This window comes from Mytilus trossulus, chromosome 1 (assembly GCF_036588685.1).
Source record: "Mytilus trossulus isolate FHL-02 chromosome 1, PNRI_Mtr1.1.1.hap1, whole genome shotgun sequence".
NCBI lineage: Eukaryota > Metazoa > Mollusca > Bivalvia > Mytilida > Mytilidae > Mytilus > Mytilus trossulus.
Genome location: NC_086373.1, coordinates 22,016,770 through 22,037,768, shown reverse-complemented (window position 1 = coordinate 22,037,768; position 20,999 = coordinate 22,016,770). Strand labels below are relative to the sequence as shown.

The window sequence follows — 20,999 nt, the reverse complement described above, 5'->3', positions numbered from 1 at the left end:
ATATTTAGACATCTAAAGACCACATCGCTGGTCCATATGGATTGTATACATGTTTTTGTTTAATTGTAGGTTTGATTAAACAGAAGCAGTATGACTGGAAAGATTCAAATTTAGCATTGTTTGGATCCGACATTGAAAAGAACGTCAAAAGTAAGATTATTATGTTTTACTAGAAAAAATCCAAAATATTTTTTATTGATTTTATAAATATAATTCAGACTTTTGAGCAATTGTTAACAGATAGATATTGCACTTTTATGTTTTGTGTAAATAATAAAACTATACTACAATTCTGATGTTTTATAATTGTATATAACAGTCACTCATAGAACTTTCTTTTAAGAATGGAACATGCATTCTAAATTTTTATATATTGTGTACTTTTATTTAAATTAATATTATATATATTGCCTTATACTTGTATGTATGTGGTAAGACTAAAATAAGCTATTGAATATAGTTTGTTACAAACACCCTTATTATCATTTTTTTTTTCTTAAAACATTTGACCTGTATTTTTTGCATTAAAACCAACATTTGTTTTGACAGAGGAGTCTGCTGCTACTGAGAAAGCTTGGAAGAATGCTGGCAGGAAGCTTGGAATACAGATCTGGAGAATTGTGGTAAGTTCAGGAGTCTGGCCCCAAGCATAAATGACCTCTATATATCAGGATGTGTTCTTCTAACTTGATTTAGACTAATACCTTGAAATTTGAATATAAATAACGTGAATAAAGAGAATGGTTAATTGGAATGTCTCCTACCTCAGGGTGGACGTTTTACTGGCTTATATATGATGTACAATAGAGAAAAAGAATTGATATAACAGAATTAAGTTATACAAAGCTCAGCAAGAATTAAAAGTTTGCATTGGAACCACGATAATTATTTTGATTGAATAGATCAGTAACACACTTAGATAATGATACATTCATGACATTATTGATATCGTATGATTAGTAATTATATACATTAAGTAGTTGTAAGTAAAAGTGTTTATGTAGGTGTTAACCTTTCTGTGACTTCTGATCTGTATTACACATATCCTATGACTAGACATTGTAATTAATGGTGATTAGGACAAACAAACAATATGTCTACTTCAGGCAAATGTAAAGTTAGAAAACCTTATAAGTTGACAATGATGGATACAACTTAAAAATAAGACTGAAATTTAGAAAGAAGTCAATAAATTAGAACATATGTGGAAGTCATAAAATTGAGAATGGAAATGGGGAATGTATCAAAGAGACAACAACCCGACAATAGAAAAAACATCAGCAGAAGGTCACCAACAGGTCTTCAATGTAACGAGAAATTCCTGCACCCGGAGGCGTCCTTCAGCTGGCCCCTAAACAAATATATACTAGTTTAGTGATAATGAACTCATTTTTATTGAATTATTGAAAATTGATACAAAGACCAATTACCTGCTGTTTTCACCTCTCTTTAATCATACTTACACTTTTTTTTAAATTAAAATGACATTTTTGAATTACATGGTAATTATATAAGTTCAAATTACCATTGCCTAATTTTGGATGAAATTTAAATTATTTTGATATGATTGAAAAAGTTTAACAAAGTTTTAAATGAACACTAGATAAAAACTGACAAGGAAAGGTAACATCTGGCCACCAAAAACTTGATTATTGTGATGCCAAGGTTGTCGTGTGGTCTAGGGCATCAGATACAGTGCAAAGGGGATTTGATGTCACAATATCTCAGTAGCATGAGTTTGAATCCCGGCAAGGGAAGAACAAACCATTTGCGAAAGACAATTTACAGATCTAACATTGTTAGGCCGATGTTTAGAAGACTTATATCATGTATATATATACAAAACGTATTGTCATCATTATATCAACATCACTGCTGGTGATCCGATGGATAAATCTGTTGTAGAGTTGTCCCTGGTTCAGACGTTCTAATACATGAAAAGAGTTCATTTATGTATCATTTAATATTGTATAAGTATTTTTAAATATATATTTAAAATATATATATAAAAAAAAAACAGCTTTGAAATTTTGATATTTTATTGTAGAAATTCAAAGTTGAAGACTGGCCAAGAGAAGAGTATGGCAAGTTTTACAATGGGGACTCATATATCATTTTAAATGTAAGATATAATTAAAACTTTAGTAATATTGATAGTATCTTCTTTTTCTGGGAAGTGCTACTATATTTCAAATTCTTTGGAATGATCACAGAGCATTTCACATAAAAAACAACCTAGAAAGCATGAATATATGTCAGGATGTACTCTGTGAAATGAATAAAAATATATTTACTACATAATTAAAATAAAAATGTGGGGGAGATTGATGAAGTCAAATAAAATTTTCAGATCACTTCATTAGATATCATTGTATAGGAATTGAATTGGAAGAAAATTTAGATATGTTAGTTCAAAATATTTAAGACTCAATATTTGTGAATTTTGACAAATACCCTAGATTTATTTAATTTGTAGGGTTCATATTCTCATTGATTGAGATTTTTATTGAAACTTTTTCATGAATTTAACAAATTCTATTTACCCGGTTACAAGTATATGGAATATTTGTATTTTAGTTCAGGACTTATTTCTCTGGTTCTCTTTACCAAGATCATCAATAAGATTTAAAATACCCTATGACGAAATAATGACCATATTTCATTTTAAAAGCACTTTTAAACTGTAATAAAATGACTTCTGTTTTACATGTTTAATGGGTAAAGTGTTAATTTCCTTAAGGAATCATTTTTGTATCATATAATATTGTATCAAGTATTTTAAAATAAAACTTTACATCTGAGGGGGAATCATTTGTGTCACTTAGAGACAATAAATCTCAAAGAGAGTCTAACATTAACTTTGTTATAACACAGTTACATCAGAGTGGAGTGTGGGGGCATCAATTTGTCAAGTTTATGACAAATGTAAGATTTTGAAATATTTGTCTTGTTTTCTTCCGACTTATCAATGCTTAAGTTGTAGAAAGGAAGTGATTACCAGGACTCAAAATGTATATTTATAGCAAGCAAATTTGATATTATCATTATACAATTATTGACTTTTGATGAGGTTGATAAATAATTGTATCAACTGATATCAAAAGTCAACAATTGCTTTATTATATGACTCTCTCCATGCGAGCCTCAGGATAAAATCTAAACAAAATACTGTCCAATTCATTGTTTGGCAAATTCTGGAAAATCTTCAGGTAGATTTTTCTCTCGTAAATAAGATTTAAATGTCCTCACGCTAGAATCTGTTGAGTATTTTTTGAATCCTTTTCTATCAAAATCTTTTTAATTTCCTCATTATTTAACGATGAAAAGAGTTTTTCAGTAGCTACTTCTGCTGCTCCAGCCATACTGTGTTGCTGGAAACATGTAACTGTCGTCTGTGAGATCGAAACGATTTTATGTCGAGAGCGCTGATTGGTTGATATTTATTCGGTCGTTCAATTAAAAACCATTTTATTTATACATCCCTTAAATAGCTAACAAGAATTCCCTGTTTCTATATTTAGGCACACAGACGCTCTTCCAAATCTTATATTAACCTCTCGTGATTTATGCCGCGGTAAATATAATGTTTTATCAAAGAGGATTTCCTATGCTTTTAGCCAATGAGAAAACAGAAAATTTATAGTCATATAATAATGGGTTCTATTTGACCTTCTAAGACTGAATAATAGATGTTTAGCTAGTTAACAATACCTTATTATTCTAACAGACCTACAAGGAAGAAGATGGAGAAGAGCTATGTTTTGATGTTCACTTTTGGATTGGTCAATACAGTACACAGGTATAATTCTGCACTCTGGTTCATGATTATTAAAAAAGATGGCTAGGCTAGATTAAGGTCCAAAGGATCCAAAATTAAACTAAGTTTGATTTGAACAAAAAATGAATTTTTAGGGTTCTTTGATATGCTGAATCTAAACATGTACTTAGATTTTTGATTATTGGCCCAGTTTTCAAGTTGGTCCAAATTGGGGTCCAAAATTAAACTTTGTTTGATTTGAACAAAAATTGAATCTTTAGAGTTCTTTGATATGCTCAATCTAAACATGTACTTAGAATTTTTATTATGGGCCCAGTTTTCAAGTTGGTCCAAATCTTGGTGCAAAATTAAACTTTGTTTGATATCATCAAAAATAGAATCCTTGGGGCTTTCATACATGTCATATGCTGAATCTAAACATGTATTTAGATTTTTGATTATAGGCCTAGTTTTCAAGTTGGTCCAAATTGGGGTCCAAAATCAAACTTTATTTGATTTCAACAAAAGTTGTATATATGGGATTCTTTGATATATGCTTAATCTTACCATGTATTTAGATTTTTGATGTTTGGGCCCCGTTATCAGATTGGTCCACATTGAGGTCTAAAGGGTCCAAAATTGATTTTTTTTATTTCATCAAAAATTGAATTCTTGGGGTTCTTTGATATGCTGAATCTAACCATGTATTTATATTTTAGATATTGGACCATAGTACTTAGGTAATCTAAAATTTAAAGTTTTTAAGTTTAAGTTCTTGTACCACATTCATTATGTGTCAGAAACCTTTGTTGTGTCAACTATTTAATCACAATCCAAATTCAGAGCTGTATCAAGCTTGATTGTTGTGTCCATACTTGCCCCAATGTTCAGGGTTTGAACTCTGCGGTTGAATAAAGCTGCACTCTGGTTCATGATTATTAAAAAAGATGGGTAGGCTATACAATTTGTCATGTTTTTTTTCCACATTTTGTAGGATGAGTATGTGGCTAGGCTATAACAATTTGTCATGTTGATTTCCCACCTTTTGTAGGATGAGTATGTGGCTAGGCTATACAATTTGTCATGTTGTTTTCCCACATTTTGTAGGATGAGTATGTGGCAATGCTATAACAATTTGTCATGTTGATTTCCCACCTTTTGTAGGATGAGTATGTGGCTAGGCTATACAATTTGTCATGTTGTTTTCCCACATTTTGTAGGATGAGTATGTGGCTAGGCTATAACAATTTGTCATGTTGTTTTCCCACATTTTGTAGGATGAGTATGTGGCTAGGCTATAACAATTTGTCATGTTATTTTCCCACATTTTGTAGGATGAGTATGTGGCTAGACTATAACAATTTGTCATGTTGTTTTCCCACATTTTGTAGGATGAGTATGTGGCTAGGCTATAACAATTTGTCATGTTGTTTTCCCACATTTTGTAGGATGAGTATGTGGCTAGGCTATAACAATTTGTTATGTTGTTTTCCCACATTTTGTAGGATGAGTATGTGGCTAGGCTATAACAATTTGTCATGTTATTTTCCCACATTTTGTAGGATGAGTATGTGGCTAGACTATAACAATTTGTCATGTTGTTTTCCCACATTTTGTAGGATGAGTATGTGGCTAGGTTATAACAATTTGTCATGTTGTTTTCCCACATTTTGTAGGATGAGTATGTGGCTAGGCTATACAATTTGTCATGTTGTTTTCCCACATTTTGTAGGATGAGTATGTGGCTAGGCTATAACAATTTGTCATGTTGTTTTCCCTCATTTTGTAGGATGAGTATGTGGCTAGGCTATACAATTTGTCATGTTGTTTTCCCACATTTTGTAGGTTGAGTATGTGGCTAGGCTATAACAATTTGTCATGTTATTTTCCCACATTTTGTAGGATGAGTATGTGGCTAGGCTATAACAATTTGTCATGTTGTTTTCCCACATTTTGTAGGATGAGTATGTGGCTAGGCTATACAATTTGTCATGTTATTTTCCCACATTTTGTAGGATGAGTATGTGGCTAGGCTATAACAATTTGTCATGTTGTTTTCCCACATTTTGTAGGATGAGTATGTGGCTAGGCTATACAATTTGTCATGTTATTTTCCCACATTTTGTAGGATGAGTATGTGGCTAGGCTATACAATTTGTCATGTTATTTTCCCACATTTTGTAGGATGAGTATGTGGCTAGGCTATAACAATTTGTCATCTTGTTTTCCCACATTTTGTAGGATGAGTATGTGGCTAGGCTATAACAATTTGTCATGTTGTTTTCCCACATTTTGTAGGATGAGTATGTGGCTTGGCTATAACAAGTTATCATGTTGTTTCCCCACATTTTGTAGGATGAGTATGGAACAGCAGCTTACAAGACCGTAGAATTGGACACATTTCTTAATGATGCACCAATCCAGCATCGTGAAGTCCAGGGACATGAATCAGAACTCTTCAAATCTTATTTTGACAATATCACGTAAGTTTTTGAAGAAGACAGTTGTTTGATTTGATAACAAACAAAGACTTTCTAGAAAGGTGGTTCAATTTCAAATTTTTCCATTGCATTATAAAATGATATTTATATTCCAGAAATTGTTATAATCTTTAAAGGGGCAGAGCTACGAGATGAATAAAAATCTAAAGTATGTTTTTCTTTGTTCAATCATTACTGAAAGTGAAAAAGTGAAATAATGATTTGCTTTTATGAACTAAAATAGTCCAGTTTTGTCAAATTAACAGCCGGGAAGCAAACATCTGATTTGTCCGTTAAAACCCCGGATATGTGGCAAGAGAATCAAGTGGAGATAATTTGAGGAAAAGCTGTCAACAGATGTCGCTCCGCAATTCAAAGAAAATTGGCCGTGAATGACACATCGAAATATCGCAAATTTCATTTAAAATAAAAGGAATAATAGACCGATCTTGAAATTATTTCATCTAAAGTATTAAAGCAAATTAAATTTACAAAAAAAGCGAGATGACATAAGCCATTTAAATAAATTCAAGCGATTCTTTTCATTTTGTGAAACAGACATTTTTTTCACATCGACTGCCCTGGCAAATTTTTCAGCTCAAAACGAATCGTCACACCGCCGGTTTACCTAGTGAAAATAAATATGACTGGTATCTACTGATACATTGAGACATGGGGAAGAGCTACAGTAGGGTCACATGACGTTACCAGGCGATTCAAAATACTTAAGCGGCCTTTCAGCCCCAAAGAATATTTGTAGGTAGCGGGAAAATATTTCCTCTTCTTATTTTTGAAATACGTTCTCATTTTGAACCAAATGAAACTTAAAACTGGTTAAATCATAAAGAAATTATGTGATCTTGATATTTTCTCAAATATTTAATCTTTCCAACTTTTTTTTACCTATTTTAACCCTTTTTCTGCCCCAATGACGTAGTCTGACATTAGAGGTCACAGTTGAAAAATATTGTTTACAAACAATTACTCCCACGTTTTTATCTGTAAATCGTATTTCTGACTCGTTGAAAACTTTCAACACACTTAGGAATAAATTGATACAGATAATACATCATGTAACAGTCTGCATTCATTGACTGCTACTCCAGAAGATTTCTAAAAATAATTGCCCATCCCCCTTTTAATTCCTTTTGATTATAAGTTCACAGGGCGAGATAATTGAATGCTATTAAGGTCATCACATAATACTTGCTGGCTTTTTACTTATTAATTCACTTTTGTTGTTTTTATATTTATTATTAATTATTTATTATAGTTTTATTTATTTAATATGATTTATATTATTTTGGTTTCATTTCCTTTATTTATATTTTTACTTATTTACAACCTTATCTTTTGTTTTATAGTACAATAAAACTGGTCACATACCATTTCATGGTTAATTATAAAACTTACAATTATGAAATTTCAGATTACCAAGCATTTGTAAGTTTCCCTCTTTTTGAGGTTGGTTATATTATGCTGATTTAATAGTAGGTGGAGGTGATACTAATATTTCTTTTTTTTTTAATGTTATGTAGCCTTACAGTTCATTATAATGCTTTCTTTAAAAAAAAAAAGGTGAAATTTCAAAGTTTACCTCTAATTTATTTCTTTTAAAAAAGAATGAAAAGTATAATTTTAAAAAGACACAATCAGTTAAAAGTTATCTATAGAGTCCTATTAGAAAAGAACCAAAATAGCAAGACCAACTTTTTTTCAAAGAACTGGTTAACTTTAAAAGGTAACCTTTTTATAGATAAATTAGCTCAGACTTCTCTTTAAAATAATTTCTTAACATAAGGTTAACCTAATTTCAATAATTGGTGGGTAAAGTGTAAAAATACTGTCAGGTTGAATGTAAGTATGTTTACATTGTTTGTAGGTTGTTTTGTTTATTGTTTGTTTATTGTTTGTTTATTGTTTATAAATAGTTTGCAAATACCCCTTTCTGGCTTTGCTGGTTGTTATGTTTTAAATATGTTAAAGCCAGGAGTAGAACTCTGTGTACTGCTTAACACAGCAATCATGTTTGTATTCTAAAAATGGGATGTAAATCTTCAACATGAAATTCAGAATATATTTGTTGATAAATTATTTAATTAAAATTGTATTTTTTTTCTTAATCAAAATCTTTAAATCCTTATTAATAAATGTCTTTATTTGGTTTAAAAATAATGTTTTTATACATACCGGTTATATACATTTTTTAAACCGTTAGGAACCAAACTTGTGAATAGTAGGTATTTTTTCCATTTTTCTTTGTCTCTTGTTTCAAAGTATAAAATAAAAGACTTTGTGTCCCCAAATTACTTATTTCAGTTAAAAGGGTCCGAAATAAATGATAAATAATTTGTTTGCATTCAAAATTATATAGATTTTAATACTATTCATATTATTTTGGCATTTTCTAAATTTATTCCTGTAAGTACTTTAATAATAAATTAATTTCTATTCATTTGAATTTTAGTTAAGTTTTTTAACTATTGAAATGTATTGTATTTCCTTTTTTGATTTAGTTAAAATTTTGATTCAGCTGTGAAACCAATAATCAAAAACAAATCTTCATTTTTCAAATGTATTTTTTTTCTTTTGATAATTGAATAAGGGTTTTTAAATTATTAATAAAGGGGTAATGAACACGAGTTCTGCTCATAATTCAGTTCAAAGGTAATGATTATTTTATATTGAAAAAATTTAACATAAAATTTACAAAATGCACTTCTGTAGATAGCCTACCAGATATAATCTAGTAACTTCAATTTATTTCATCTGGATTTTTTTTAATGAAGATGAAGATTAATATACTTTTTAAATTATTTTTTTATTGTTTAATTGTTCTTTGAACTGGATTGCTAGAGGGCCTCTAGATATTGTTAGAACAGTATGGACAAAAATATATTTCTGTGGTCTCATTTTTTGTTAAAAAGAAATAAATATTAAAACATTTTGTTTCTGTCATTGGCATTATTTACAAACAATTATTTACCTAAAATATATGGTTTAATATGTCTCTGATTAATTTAATTATCAACTATGAGCTGTTCATTTCTTCAGAAATTAAGGATGACATTTTTTATGGCAGCTGAATAACTGAAATGAAACCATGAAATATTTTTCAATACATTCTTACAATTATCAGGAGTGTATCCACCAATAAAACCGGTGGACGTGTTATATTCAAATACTCAGTCTCTGGAGACCACTATTTACTTTTTTTTTTAAATAACAGAGGATGGGCAAAACTGATCTATTAATCTCCTTACAGTTGCAGGACAGGACACTGACAGGCAGACCTGGTATTTAACAAATTTACCGTTTTTTTCAATGCTAATTTTAGGAACTGAAACTCACATTTTTAATAATCTCAAATTTGTGCTTAGTAACACTGCTTTACAAATCAATAATAAGGGGCAAACATTTGTTCAGTCATAATATGATCACCGTCGTGTTGTTGTTGTTTAGGGATCGAGTTATTCCCCTTTGAACGTCCCATTTTTCGACTTGTTGAATCGTCACACAGCCGGTTTACCTATCGAGTTTTTCTATCAGTGAGCTTTTCTTCAACAAAATATTAATAGTTATCATCTCATCTATAGGAATATACGTTACTATTTGGTGTGTCATTTCAATTTTAATATATTTATTTTCAAGTGTCACTTCCGCGGCCCGTATTTTCATCTTTCACCATCTAATTTGCAATGAAATATTGTGTTTTCAGCCGTTTAATAACAACGTAGTGAAAGTCTGGATCATGCCGCATCTAACCGTATACTTGGTTACGAATGAGAAAGAAGTTAAATGCATTTACGCAGCCTTTTTCGGGACGTCATGACCGTTTTTTAAAAATGCCATTTTTTGAATCGAAAATCACGTGACCTTTGTCGCATTTTCGACGCCATTATGAGAATTGCTTCCCGGCTGTAAGCTAATAAACATTGATAATGAATTATTCACTTGCAAGTGAATGAGTCGACCTCATTAAATCCGTATTCATGTTAATTCCAATTTAACCCTGTAGAAAGAGATAGAATAATGCATACATTGTCCGTGTACGGTTATTTAAAGGAAAAGAATGTCAACATTGAAAGTGAAACAAAGGTGAATAATTTGATGAACTGATTTGATCCACAAAACAGAATTCTTATGTGGGTTAAAAGGACAATAAACATTAATTGTTTATCTATAATTCAAAATTTAACAGACCTATAAAATTCTAAGAGCACGAGTTGTTTAATCTTTTTATATCTTTGTTTATGTTAACATCGCTTATATGATCATAGAAGGTCAACTTGATAGTTAATTAGGTGGCGTCTTGGCTAAAATTCACACTAAACGAAGCTACATCTTATTGAGACAATGTCCTGTAAATTGATTATTTTATACTTTTGGAAGTTTGGAAAAATGTTTTACATGGTTATAAATAAAATATGAGAAGTTGAGTCAAATCAGTGAACATGAATTTGGCAGCTAGTGCCCCTTTAAAGGTTTTCATAGTAAACATGGGCTTTCAAATTAGCTGGCTAACCTACAGAAATCTGGTTCCAATCCTGTCAATTAACCTGGAATCACTCTTCACTCAGTATTAAATTGAATGTTCTAGTTTCTATTTAAAAATTTTAAAAAATCCATACAATTCATGACAACTTTACATTTTTCAGTCATCTCAAATTATTTTAACTGTAAACTTGCATTCCATAAATGGTGCTGGATAAAACATCATGAAGTGAATGGGATGAATCGTCAAAAGTTAATAGTTATCTGTTGCAGTAAATCTACTATGAATGATTATGAGTTTTAAAAAGGACCTTCAACTTTAAATTCATCTCAAAATGTCAAAAATTTGTGTGAAAAAATTCAGATAGGTGTCCTTGCTGCAGACATTTCTGAAATAGTTGCCTAGCATAACAAAATCTAAATTTTTTAAACCCATCTTATCCGCACTTTCAACTAAGTACACAAATTTTATTGTTTATGATGATATTAGTTTTCAAATTCCTGTTTTAAACATTGGTCTCATTTCCTGCTCCATTTGTCTTGATAAAAAAGGGAAGAAAGATACCAAAGGAACAGTCAAACTCATAAATCTAAAACAAACTGACAACGCCATGGCTAAAAATGAAAAGGACAAACAGAAAAACAATAGTACACATGACACAATATAGAAAACTAAAGAATAACTTAAGATAAGTTTCAGGATAAGGTCTGATGAACGTTACATGATAGGTCCACATGTCAGATGACCTTGACCCGCTTTTATGCCCCAGTGGTCTTATCATCTTACTTGTTATAACTTATAGCACAATATGCATTTTAATATGCACATGTATTGGATATAATGCTAAAAGAACATCATGAACATGGATGCCATTAAAAAAGCAATGTATAAAATGACTTTCAGAATTCTAAAAGGAGGAGCAGATACTGGATTTAGACATGTCAAACCTGAGGAGTATACACCTAGACTGTTCCATTTCTGTGGAACAAGGAAACATGTTGAAGTTAGAGAGGTTTGTTAGAGTTCTGAATTTATAGATATAGATGTAAGACTATATGGTATGGTTGCCATTCAAGTCTACATCCAAGTCACAATTTGTAAAAGAAAAATCATTATAGGTCAAAGAACAGTTGTCCCTGCAGAGCCTTGGCTCACACAGAACTGCAAGCTATAAAGGGCTCAGAAAATTACTAGTGTAAAACCATTCAAACAGGAAAACCAATGTCTAATTTTTATTTATTTTTAAAACCGGAGTAATTAAAAACACTTATGAACCATGTCAACCATGTCAACAAACAACAACTTCTAAACATCAAGTTCATGACATAGGACAGGTGCAAACAAATGCAGCGAGATTAAACGTTTTAATGGGCACCAAACCTTCTCCCTTACATATATATTCTCATTTAAGTATTGGTTAATCAACAAGTAAGAATTGTACAGTATTTCATGCTTACTATGGGACCTGTGCTGAGACATAGATAAATTGTATATATTAATATTTCTAGGTACCAAGAAACAAAGACCTACTTGATTCTGGTGATGTGTATATTCTAGATTTAGGTCTACAAATATATCAGTGGAATGGTTCAGGTTCTAACAAAGATGAGAGAATGAAGGTAGGTCTACAAACATATCAGTGGAATGGTTCAGGTTCTAACAAAGGTGAGAGAATGAAGGTAGGCCTACAAATATATCAGTGGAATGGTTCAGGTTCTAACAAAGATGAGAGAATGAAGGTAGGTCTACAAATGTATCAGTGGAATGGTGCAGGTTCTAACAAAGATGAGAGAATGAAGGTAGGTCTACAAATGTATCAGTAGAATGGTTCAGGTTCTAACAAAGATGAGAGAATAAAGGTAGGTATACAAATATATCAGTGGAATGGTTCAGGTTCTAACAAAGATGAGAGAATGAAGGTAGGTATACAAATATATCAGTGGAATGGTTCAGGTTCTAACAAAGGAGAATGAAGGTAGGTCTTCAAATATATAAGTGGAATGGTTCAGGTTCTAACAAAGATGAGAGAATGAAGGAAGGTCTTCAAATATATCAGTGGAATGGTTCAGGTTCTAACAAAGATGAGAGAATGAAGGTAGGTCTTCAAATATATCAGTGGAATGGTTCAGGTTCTAACAAAGATGAGAGAATGAAGGTAGGTCTACAAACATATCAGTGGAATGGTTCAGGTTCTAACAAAGGTGAGAGAATGAAGGTAGGCCTACAAATATATCAGTGGAATGGTTCAGGTTCTAACAAAGATGAGAGAATGAAGGTAGGTCTACAAATGTATCAGTGGAATGGTTCAGGTTCTAACAAAGATGAGAGAATGAAGGTAGGTCTACAAATGTATCAGTAGAATGGTTCAGGTTCTAACAAAGATGAGAGAATAAAGGTAGGTATACAAATATATCAGTGGAATGGTTCAGGTTCTAACAAAGATGAGAGAATGAAGGTAGGTATACAAATATATCAGTGGAATGGTTCAGGTTCTAACAAAGATGAGAGAATGAAGGTAGGTCTTCAAATATATCAGTGGAATGGTTCAGGTTCTAACAAAGATGAGAGAATGAAGGTAGGTCTTCAAATATATCAGTGGAATGGTTCAGGTTCTAACAAAGATGAGAGAATGAAGGTAGGTCTTCAAATATATCAGTGGAATGGTTCAGGTTCTAACAAAGATGAGAGAATGAAGGTAGGTCTACAAATATATCAGTGGAATGGTTCAGGTTCTAACAAAGATGAGAGATTGAAGGTAGGTCTACAAACATATCAGTGGAATGGTTCAGGTTCTAACAAAGGTGAGAGAATGAAGGTAGGCCTACAAATATATCAGTGGAATGGTTCAGGTTCTAACAAAGATGAGAGAATGAAGGTAGGTCTACAAATGTATCAGTGGAATGGTTCAGGTTCTAACAAAGATGAGAGAATGAAGGTAGGTCTACAAATGTATCAGTAGAATGGTTCAGGTTCTAACAAAGATGAGAGAATAAAGGTAGGTATACAAATATATCAGTGGAATGATTCAGGTTCTAACAAAGATGAGAGAATGAAGGTAGGTATACAAATATAGTTCTAACAAAGATGAGAGAATGAAGGTAGGTCTTCAAATATATCAGTGGAATGGTTCAGGTTCTAACAAAGATGAGAGAATGAAGGTAGGTCTTCAAATATATCAGTGGAATGGTTCAGGTTCTAACAAAGATGAGAGAATGAAGGTAGGTCTTCAAATATATCAGTGGAATGGTTCAGGTTCTAACAAAGATGAGAGAATGAAGGTAGGTATACAAATATATCAGTAGAATGGTTCAGGTTCTAACAAAGATGAGAGAATGAAGGTAGGTATACAAATATATCAGTGGAATGGTTCAGGTTCTAACAAAGATGAGAGAATGAAGGTAGGTCTTCAAATATATCAGTGGAATGGTTCAGGTTCTAACAAAGATGAGAGAATGAAGGTAGGTCTACAAATATATCAGTGGAATGGTTCAGGTTCCAACAAAGATGAGAGAATGAAGGTAGGTAAACAAATATATCAGTGGAATGGTTCAGGTTCTAACAAAGATGAGAGAATGAAGGTAGGTCTACAAATATATCAGTGGAATGGTTCAGGTTCTAACAAAGATGAGAGAATGAAGGTAGGTCTACAAATATATCAGTGGAATGGTTCAGGTTCTAACAAAGATGAGAGAATGAAGGTAGGTCTACAAACATTTCAATTACAAAACTTTGTTATAGTTCCTATAGGTGATTGATGTTTTTGAAGTACAATTTCAGTCAATGGCAATAAAAATGTCTATCCAGTATATATGTTAGCGACAATAAGTGAAATTAGGCATTAAGCTTAAATCCTAGGCAATAAGCTAACGCCTAGGCAGTAATTCTATTGCCTAAATGATGTAAGGCGTTAGTCTTAAATCCTGAAAAATGTGTGCAGGCATTAAGCTTAATGCCTAAAATATAAATGCGAGTAAATAAAAGACATTTATTTATTTAAATAAAAATATATTTGTTACATAATAACATTATGAGAACTGTGGCCTGATTATCGAAACTATCCTTAGATTGGTCCTACAAGATATTCTTAGGACAGAAATTAGGATAAAGTTCAGACCGACTTACAACATTTCTCAGCATGCACATCAAAGCTATCTGAGGATTATTTAAGTTAGGATGTCCTAACCGCTGTACTAAGTATTGACGTGAAAGAAAATAGCAAATGAAAAATTGAAGTAAATCACTAATAAAATATATTATTTATATTAGGCCAACTAAAATAAATTAGTAGATTTTCATCCAAATTTTTGAAAAAAATGGGGCGGGTGGGAGGATTTTATTTTTTAAATTTTATTTCATATGAAACCCTTGTCACGAGTTCTTCATACTGCGGAGTAAATGCTAGTGGAAAACAAGCTTGTATAATGTATAAACATGCTGTATAAGGTATCCTACACTAGTTTTTAAACTCTTAAATAAAAATCCCTTATTGGCAACCACTGTTATACATGTAATTGCCGCATTAGAAACCTATTTATAGATCACTTCAAAAAGAAGAGAAATGCTCTCTTCAGTTGGACTATACCTACACCAAATTTATTTTGCTTTCTAAGCAATGGTTTGTAGTTCCCATTAAATAAAAAAATGTGTTGGTACATCAAGTAATTATGTATGAGACATGAACTTAACCAAAAAGTAGCTGGTGTTTAATGACTTAATTGAGGGTAACAGGACAGTTACAGAAGGTGTTTGCTATTTGTCAACAAAACCAACAGCCATGGTTAAATATAAGGGCTTGTCATAATTAAAATGCGTGTTTGTCAACTTTTTTTCTCAATATACGGTCATAAATCAAACAAGTTCGTGCTTGAATCAATTTCTTTAATCCAGTCATGTTTTTTGTACCAATTTATTCTACGATTCTTCCGCTTTGGATATCATTCACAGTCCGAATTTCCTGACAAAGTCATTAAAATTTGTACTACATTTGCTACGGCCCTGTGAAAAACCCAATTTTGATGAATATCACAATTTTCATCAATTTTTACCTCTTTTGGGGCTTTAATAGTGAAAAAAATCAGTTCCACAATTAAACTTTTTTTCATACTTTCAATAAATTTGAAGTGGACCAATCTGAAAAATTTAACTTAAAAAAACTATAGGTAGGTGTTAATATAAGAAAGTTTTATTATATTTTGATGCTTTTTTGTGCCAAATTTACCATGCTGTAAATTTGTGATTTTTCTCAGTTTTAAGAACAAAATGCATATTATTTCAAATTTTGTTATAAATTATTGAAAATATATACCAAGAAATTTGAAAAGACAAATGTTAATGGATGTACATGATTCTTGTAAAATCATTTTTTGTACCCCTTACCCATTTTCTCAAAATTTTGGTTTAAAAGACGATTGGTCGTAAAATTTGAAAACTGGATTACTCAAACTATTCATTGCAAATACACAATTTTTTCACAGAGTTTTGTTTGATTATAATATTTTTAAAATTCATTAATAACTTCCGCTTGTATCACATGTTTTGGAAATAATTCCAGAACGAGATTTCAGAGACTGAAACGTCCGAAGAATACATCCTTAAAGATAAATAAATAAAAACTTGATTGGGCTATCAAATAATTAACTTAAAGGGGCACTAGCTGCTAAATTCGTGTTCACCGATTTGACTCAAATTCTCATATTTTATTTATAACAATGTAAAACATTTTTCCAAACTATCAAAAGTATAAAATAAACAATTTACAGGACATGGTCTCAATAAGATGTAGCTTTGTTTCGTGTGAAATTAAGCCAAGACGCCATCTAATTAACTATTGAGTTGACCTTCTATGATGATATAAGCAATGTATACATAAAAATAGATATAAATAGATTTAGCAACTTGTTCAATTTGATGTTTATAGGTCTATCAAATTTTGTATTATAGATTAAACATTTATGTTTATCTTCCTTTTTAGCTCATTGTCGAGCCTGCAACTTTTTTTGCAGAAAGCTCGACATAGGGAAAGTGATCCGGTGGCGGCTACAGCGGCTACAGCGGTGGCATTAGCTAACTTCTTTAAAGCTTTATATTTTAGAAGGTACAAGACCTGGATGCTTCATACTTTGTATAAAGATGCCTCATGTTACAAACTTTCCGTCAGTCACATGTCCAATGTCCTTAACCACATTTTCATGGTTCAGTGACTACTTGAAAAAAAGTAAAGATTTTTTGTAATGTTTAATTCTCTCTTATAATAAGTAATTGGATAACTATATTTGGTATGTGCGTTCCTTTCAAGGTCCTCATGCCAGTCAGACAGTTTTCACTTGACCTCGACCTCAATTCATGGATCAGTGAACAAGGTTAAGTTTTGGTGGTCAAGTCCATATCTCAGATACTATAAGCAATAGGTCTAGTATATTCGGTGTATGGAAGGACTGTAAGGTGTACATGTCCAACTGGCAGATGTCATCTGACCTTGACCTCGTTTTCATGGTTCAGTGGTTATAGTTAAGTTTTTGTGTTTTGGTTTGTTTTTCTTATACTATATGCAATAGGTCAACTATATTTGGTGTATGGAATGATTTTAAGGTGTACATGTCTAACAGACAGGTGTCATCTGACCTTGACCTCATTTTCATGGTCCAGTGGTCAAAGTTAAGTTTTTGAGTTTTGGTCTGTTTTTCTTATACTTTATGCATTCGGTCAACTATATTTGGTGTATGGAAATATTTTATGATATATATGTCTGTTACGCAGGTTTTATTTGACCTTGACCTCATTTTCACGGCTTTTTGCTCATTGTTAAGTTTTTGTGTTTTGGTCTGTTTATCTGAATTTATAAGTAATAAGTCAACTATATTGGTTGTAATGAAGAATTGTTAGCTGTACATGTCAGCCTGGCATGGTTTATCCGACCTTGATCTCATTTTCATGGTTCATTGATCAATGTTTTGTTTTCTTGGTTAATGTTGAGTTTATGTGACAGTTGTAATAAAGCTTTATATTTGGTCTATCAACATAATATCTATGATTAGTAAAGAAGGCGAGACATTTCAGCATGTGCACTCTTGTCTTTAAAAGAATGGCACACACACCTGGTAGTTGCTAAGTAATAGGTACAGGGTCTTATTAACTTTAATACTATTTTTTAGGCTATGCAGTATTGTATTAAGCTGAAAGATGAAAGGAATGGTAAAGCTTCAAGTGAAGTTTTAGATGAGGGCAGTACAGATAAAGATGTGAGTTTATTTATAGATAATTATGTTCATGATTAATGTGTACAAATATTAATATTTATAAGTTATATTCTTATACATTGGTTCTTCAAACATGTCAAATGAAAATTCACATTAGTTATCTGCATTCCTGTATAAAATTTTGCTAACTTGATTGTAAATCTGGACCTTAGGTTCTCTGTTTTTTTTTACAATACAAGATGGCGAAAGACACCCATACCACCTTAATAATTATAATGAACCACTTTTTAAATAAAAATTAGAAAAAATGTTATAAAGCAGTGTAAAAGTCAACATAATTGGTGTAATATAATCCATGTGATAATTGTGATTAGTGATTGGATATATCTTAACTTTGATAAATATATGTATGTAGCCAAAACATTGGGTAAGTATTTGCAGCCTTGTGTGTTTGTGTGTCTATTCCAAACATTTTTTCCTGTCTGACACAACCAAGCCCAAATGTACCTCTTTAAATCATGCAATATGTTTTCATCTTTTGCAAAAGAATTGAATACAAAGCGCCATTAATTATTCAATTGAAATTTAGTTTGGTCTGATGCTTGAATTGTTTAAAAAGACAATAAACCCTTTATTTCTGTACACAAAATGATAAATACTTTCAAATTTGATTGTTATATATTCAGCATGAATCCTGTTTTTTTGTTTTTTTTTTTATCTTATTCATTCCATTTGGTGCCTTGTTTGTAGTTTCCTCAAAGTATTCATTTATATTATGCTAAAATACATGTCCTGTTTTTACTTAAGTTACAATGTATTTCCTCACTAGTCTGAATGGAAAAATTAAAGACAAATATGTACACAGCCCACAAAAGTAGATATCTGAAATCTTTGTCGCAATATTCAAGTTTTAAAAAATAGCATCCTATGGAAAATGCTGCTCAGACACTGACCAGGGGTCTGTTTACTATTAGAAGTAATTTATAGTACTGCAGTTTAGGATTTACTGAGGATGAACAGCATCAATAAGTTTTTAGTCTATAAATGTGAAGATACATAATTACATTGTTGACCGATATGCTCAAAGTACCTATAATTATAAAAAAATGATAATCTTAGTGACTGCTAAATGGAATGTGTGCCATTTATGTAAACAGAAAATATTTAAACATAACAGATTACACATATCATGCATATACAATGTATACAGGACTTGTTGATTAATTATTAGAATAGTCAAAGTATGGCTTGTTTGATCTCAGTTTTTCATTTATTAAATAATAATCTTTATTTGTCATATAAGTAACATTATACTTGTGACTAACAGTACGTTGTGTCAAAGAAACAATGTGTCAAAGAGACAACAACTTGACCAAAGAGCATAATAAAGCCCAAGGCTGCCAATTGGTCATCAACAAAGAGATAAAATCCCACACCTGGAGGCTGGCTCCTAAACAAAAATGTGTGCTAGTTCATTGAAACAATGTATGTCATGTGTATGTCATGTGTATGTCACACTGAACTCCAAAAATGTCTGAATCATATGAAAAACAGATTCTACCACCAAATCTTGTTCAATATTTCTCCATTCTGGACATTTAAAAATCATATATTTAGCTGTCTTGAGTTATTTTTGAATATTTCCACATACTTGATGCAGTGGAAGAGTCTATATTTTTATTAAGTATAAAAAAAAAAGAAGATGTGGTATGAATGCCAATGAGATAACTCTCCATAAGAGATGAAATGACACAGAAAATAACAACTATAGTTCATTTTATGGCCTACAAATTAAAGCCCAGTTGAAATATTCAGCTAAATGAATATGTAAAACAATTCAAATGAGAAATCTGAAGGCCTAATTTATGTTTAAAAAATGAATGAAAACACAAATAAGATACACATCAACAACGATAACTACTGAATTACAGGCTCCTGACTTGGGACAGGCACATACATACAGAATGTGTGTAAATGTTTGTGTTAGTAGCCTGTGTGAAATTATTTACAATCTGATCACCATGACATTTTACAAATGTTATGTAAAGGAGTGTTTACAAAAGAAAACAATTATTAGTTTTAAGTAATTATATTATATATTTATTTCATTTTAGCATGAATTTTACAAAGCTTTGAATGAAGAGAATGTTCCTGATGAAGCCAAGAAATATAAAGCAGCTGATTCCCAGAAGGAATTGTTCAGGTTATCTGATGCTAGTGGTAGCATGAAATTCTCTCTGGCAAAGAAGGGTCAAGTATCCAAGACTGACCTGGATAGCAAGGTTAGTTTTCTTGGCAAAATATTAAGTTATACTAGTCATCAAAAGAAACGATACACGACTTTGGAATAAAATTAATCAAAAAGTAGCAAATAAAAAACAAAATGAGATACATTATTTGAAAAAGCTTTCATTTGCAATGTTTGCACTTATGATAATGAAAATCCAGACCTGTTGAAAAGTACCTAAATTCAGTGTAAATGATCATCAGGTGCATTTTTTATTTTGTTGAAAGTTGGATAAAAAATCGACACGCAGTTTTATAAGTACTAAATGAATTTTAAAATTTGTGTTAAAATATCCAATATGCTTATCAAGTTATGTTTCGTGTTGTAACAAATGGGTTGAAATATTGTTTCTTAAATTATTTGAAATCTTAAAAAATTCAAAAGAAAATAAATTGTTCTTCCTCTCAAATCAATGCTTTAGATATGAAAACATCACACTGTAAATTGTTCTTCCTCTCAAATCAATGCTTTAGATATGAAAACATCACACTGTAAATTGTTCTTCCTCTCAAATCAATGCTTTAGATATGAAAACATCACACTGTAAATTGTTCTTCCTCTCAAATCAATGCTTTAGATATGAAAACATCACACTGTAAATTTGGAACCCTTCGGATTAGTTTGAAGATTGTTACCTTTAATTGAATTTCACTTTACACATAATGCCTATGGTAAACCAATTGATAATGTATACGGTAAACCAATTGATAATGTATACGGTAAACCAATTGATAATGTATACGGTAAACCAATTGATAATGTATACATTTTAATGATTTCTTGT

The 20,999-nt window shown here is 31.3% G+C and overlaps 1 protein-coding gene across 3 annotated transcripts in view; it reads left to right on the top strand.

Moving 5' to 3' along the window:
- The window catches only part of LOC134718880 (gelsolin-like protein 2), a 41,061-nt gene that overhangs the window by 15,953 nt on the left and 4,109 nt on the right, over positions 1 to 20,999 (top strand). For all 3 annotated transcript variants that reach the window (XM_063581736.1, XM_063581726.1, XM_063581719.1), the window contains 9 exons: positions 70 to 150; positions 550 to 623; positions 2,048 to 2,122; positions 3,728 to 3,799; positions 6,113 to 6,240; positions 11,636 to 11,744; positions 12,241 to 12,351; positions 17,884 to 17,970; positions 20,043 to 20,210. In XM_063581736.1, the coding sequence (XP_063437806.1) occupies positions 70 to 150; positions 550 to 623; positions 2,048 to 2,122; positions 3,728 to 3,799; positions 6,113 to 6,240; positions 11,636 to 11,744; positions 12,241 to 12,351; positions 17,884 to 17,970; positions 20,043 to 20,210 (905 nt within the window). The remainder of the gene's footprint in view (positions 1 to 69; positions 151 to 549; positions 624 to 2,047; positions 2,123 to 3,727; positions 3,800 to 6,112; positions 6,241 to 11,635; positions 11,745 to 12,240; positions 12,352 to 17,883; positions 17,971 to 20,042; positions 20,211 to 20,999) is intronic.